The 4287-nt window shown below is 33.8% G+C and overlaps 1 protein-coding gene across 2 annotated transcripts in view; it reads right to left on the reverse strand.

The window, feature by feature from the left end:
• Positions 1–133: 133 nt before the first annotated feature.
• WDPCP (WD repeat containing planar cell polarity effector) overlaps positions 134–4287 on the reverse strand; it is a 264905-nt gene continuing 260751 nt past the window's right edge. For both annotated transcript variants that reach the window (XM_012639221.1, XM_012639219.1), the window contains one exon: positions 134–458. In XM_012639221.1, the coding sequence (XP_012494675.1) occupies positions 408–458 (51 nt within the window). In that variant the 3' untranslated portion in view covers positions 134–407. The remainder of the gene's footprint in view (positions 459–4287) is intronic.

The following is a 4287-nucleotide window of genomic DNA, read 5'->3' on the forward strand; positions in this document are numbered from 1 at the left end:
GTAGAGACGGGGTCTCGCTCTTGCTCAGGCTGGTTTCGAACTCCTGAGCTCAAACAATCCTGAGCTCAAACAATTCGCCGGCCTCGGCCTCCCAGAGTGCTAGGATTACAGGCATGAGCCACCGCGCCCGGCCTTTAAGTTACTTTCAAAATTTGTACATCATTGAAAATGAGTAGGTTAAGGATTTTTATTAATACTTAGGATCACTTTGCTGTTGTTGTGCTATGTATTTTGAAACTAATAAAACTTTACTTTGAAAACACTCTGAATTTAAAACTCTTAACTAATTCAGACTTTCATTCTTAAAAATTCGTACAGAGAGATTTTAATATGTATCAGACCATGAAAAAGTTTAGATTAGAAAAAGGCAGGTTTCTTTTTGAAGTTAAAAAAAAGTTTCTAATTATTTACACCAAACCGAAGTGAACCATTCGGAGAGAACCACCATCTCCAATTTCCTGCAAATACATGAATAAAAATAATTAAAATCATGTTTAAACAGAGTAAAAAGTAATTGATTTAACATTTATATTTTTAATATTTTAAACTTAAATATTTAAATATAGTGAAACAAAATAAAATAAAATGCACTGTACATATGTAAACAAGAGAACTGTATATTTATCATACTTAATTATTAAAATTTTGATATAGTATTCATAAAAATTAGTTGAGAGATAATATATGAAGCATAAAAAGGCAAAGAAATAAGGAGAGGATATTAGTTGAAATTTCAAAACATCTCAAGACTCCTACAAGGAAAAATTACAAACTGTAGGTCATCATTTGTACTATACCTATTTGATTTTTTTTTTATTTCTGGATATTATGGGGGTACAGACATTTTGGTTACATGTTATGACTTTGCCACATCCAAACAATTATTTGAGACATGCCCTTCCACCCCCCCACAATGCTTACCACGTCCATTAGTTGTGAGTTACTCACCCCCAAGCCCCCAATGCCCAAAGAATATTACTACTGTGTGAGCACCTTAGTGTTGATCAGTCAGTGCCAATTTGATGGTGAGTACATGTGGTGCCTATTCTTCCATTCTTGTGATACCTCACTTCAGAGGATGGGCTCAAGCTCTATCCACGAAAATATAAGAGGTGCTAGATCACCATCGTTTTTTATAATTGAGTAGTATTCCATTGTGTGTGTGTGTGTGTGTGTGTGTGTGTGTATTTTATTAATCCACTCATGGATTGACGGGTACTTGGGTTGTTTCCACATCCTTGCTATAGTGAATTGTGCTGCCATGAACATTTGAGTGCAGATGTCTTTATTATAGAATGACTTTTGTTCCTTTGGGTAGATACCTAATAGTGCTATTGCTGGATCAAATGGTATTTCCGTATTCTACCTATTTGATTTTAAAATATCGTGTGTTCTAAAAGGTATTCTATATAACGCATATTTCTTAATTGTGGTGTTTTACTGAGTGAGAGTGACTCTTGAGGTAATGGTTCACAAAATAGAAAAGATCACGGTTTAATAAGCCTTTTTACAAAATTTTATGAAGCTGCAAAGAAATATTAACAAGAACCTCATTTATTAATATTTCCCATTTGTTACTCTTTCCATCATTCTTTCACCATCACCCCCGACCTCCTGCCAACCCCATCAGGTACAGAAACACAAAAGATTTTACGGGATTTGAAATTGGAGGATGTTTGAAGATAAGACTAAAGATGAGTGTTATTATTTGAAAAATAATACAGTGGGGACATTTTTGAAAACTTGAAGATAATCTACTTGGAGTCGAAAGGGTAAAGGTGAAAGATAGAGTAGGGAGACAGCAAAGACACTACTGTGTCATAATTGGAGACATTTTTCTTAAAGTATAGGTGAAAATAATTTATTTAAAAATAATTTAGTTTATTTCTTAAGTTATATCTTAAAATTTCTTTTTACTAAGAGAAGCCTTTCAGAGAGTCTGCATTTATACTGTTTTAAGTAGTCACATCTCAAAGAAAACAGGTATGGGGCTGGAAAGTAAGGGCAACCTATGTATGTATGAATGTGCCTGTGGATCCTGATGTACACAAAATTACAAAAAAACCAAAAACCAAACCTGGAAAAACAGGTAACAAGAATGAGTAATTTAATACTGCCTGAGGCGTGCGTGCGTGCGTGCATGTGTGTGTGTGTGTGTGTGTGTGTGTGTGTACGTGAAGTTCCAGGGTTTTAGGTAGCTTTCAATTTAAAAACAAAATATAAGCACTGTAATTTTTAAAACATAAGCTTCAACTCTTGGCTTATAAACTACCATGCCAAAATCTATTTTCTACACCACTGGAGTGGTCATTGAGAAACCTGGAGTTAGGTTTTTGGTCTCGTTCACTAACTGGCAGAGATCCTAGGTAAATTATTTTATTGTCCTAATATTTGAATATACTTGTTGCTGGAAGGCCAGATTGCATACTCAAGAAGTATCATGTGGTTCAGCCATTTTCCTGATGTTCTGTAGTGTTTTTTTCCTAGGCCTTAATACCTCTCTTATATTAGGAATTACATTTTAAAAAATAGGAATCATAGAATCAACTTCTCAAGGATTTTTCAGGATTTAAAAAAAACAAAAACTGTTCCTCTGAAGGATTTCCTCTAAAATCTATTGTGTTTTTAAAAGACTCACCTCAGGGCATTTCCAAGGTTTCAAGGATATCTTATTCCATGCTAAATAAACTTGACTTGTACCCTATTTACCTTAGATGGGTATTTTGAAGACTAATGAAATAATGTATTTTATATTTAGTTATCTAATCATTATTAAAAGTAAAGCATATTCATTAAATAAAATTTGGAAAACAGAAAAGTATACAAATTTACCCACAGTCCCACCAGTCATATAAAACTATGGTTAACATGTATTTGCTTCCTATCTTTTCCTCTCACATGTTTTATTTATTTATTTTAAACATAGCTGAAATCATACTGTACATACAATTCTATATCTTTTCTATTTTTTGACCTCAATTTGAACACTTTTCAATGCTCTCACACAGTCTGTTTTTAATGGCTAAATTTTATTTCATTAAATGCTACAGCTTTATTTAACCATTCCTTTTTTGCTTAAATTTATGTTTTTCCAATTTCTTCTTTTTTTTTTATAAATAACCCTATGATGGACATTCTTAGGAATGAAGTTTTTTTTTTCCTGTATATAGGATTATTTCCTTGATATACAACTATAGAAATAGAAGTATTAGACCAAAATTTATGAAATTTTAGGTCACTGGATACACTGTAGAATTGGTAGTTTTGCTTTGTTTCTTTCCTAGTTTGGGAGGAGGTGATTTTGTTAGGTGATAGGAAGTTGTGGTTCCAAGGGCGACTGATCTTCATTTGCTTATGTGCTGAAATTATGCTCACCCTTGACCGAAGCTACATGTTAATTCCCATAGTAATTTGCAGTAACAGAAGGGTTTTCCCCAGTCTTTCATTTGATTTCTACATACGGTTAAGTGCATTTTCAGAGCCACACCCTATTGCTGTTACCTAACATTGGGTGATACCAGGTCACTTTATTTTAAATGTACACAGACTTTTGTAAGCAAATTCAGCAGACAAGTTAAGGTGTGCTTTGCTACAAACTGGATTTTGACCTGTTGCTCACTTAATACAGACTGTTTTTTTTAAAAAATATACTAATTGATTATCTCATTATTTTGTTAGGTTTCCTCTGTGTTACCAGTGGTCTCTCATGCAGTTTCTTATTTAACAATAATTAAATCATAGACATGTAATAGTTTAGAGATAAAAGAAACTGTAAAACTCTAATCTGAAATCCTTTTATAGATGAACAATTTGAGGCTCATATGGGTTAAGTGTTTGACTTAGTGACAGAGTTGAAATTAGAATTTATTTCTCTGTGAAGTGCTTTTTCCACTTATGGTTTTTTGTTTTTTGTTTTCTGTTTTTACTAACAACATGTGTTGCACAGGCTGCTTCAAGATTAACTCCTGTGACGCCCTATTCCTGTCATTTAAGACCATTGCTTATAAGCATGCCAGTAGCCCACTCCCTGTAGCAGGGGGTGCTTTTCCTGAGCAAATTAACCAGCTATTTAAATTTCACTATTAAATATTAATTCTGCTTCTTGCATATTTTGTATCATACAGAGATTTCTTTTTAATCAACAATACAGAGTTCTGGTGCTTGATTTTTTTTTTTATAGAAAATGCAGTCTCAGGCCGGGCGTGGTGGCTCACGCCTGTAATCCTAGCACTCTGGGAGGCCGAGGCAGGCGGATTGTTTGAGCTCAGGAGTTCGAAACCAGCCTGA

This window comes from Propithecus coquereli, unplaced genomic scaffold (genome assembly GCF_000956105.1).
Source record: "Propithecus coquereli isolate 6110/MARCELLA unplaced genomic scaffold, Pcoq_1.0 Scaffold138, whole genome shotgun sequence".
Classification (NCBI taxonomy): domain Eukaryota; kingdom Metazoa; phylum Chordata; class Mammalia; order Primates; family Indriidae; genus Propithecus; species Propithecus coquereli.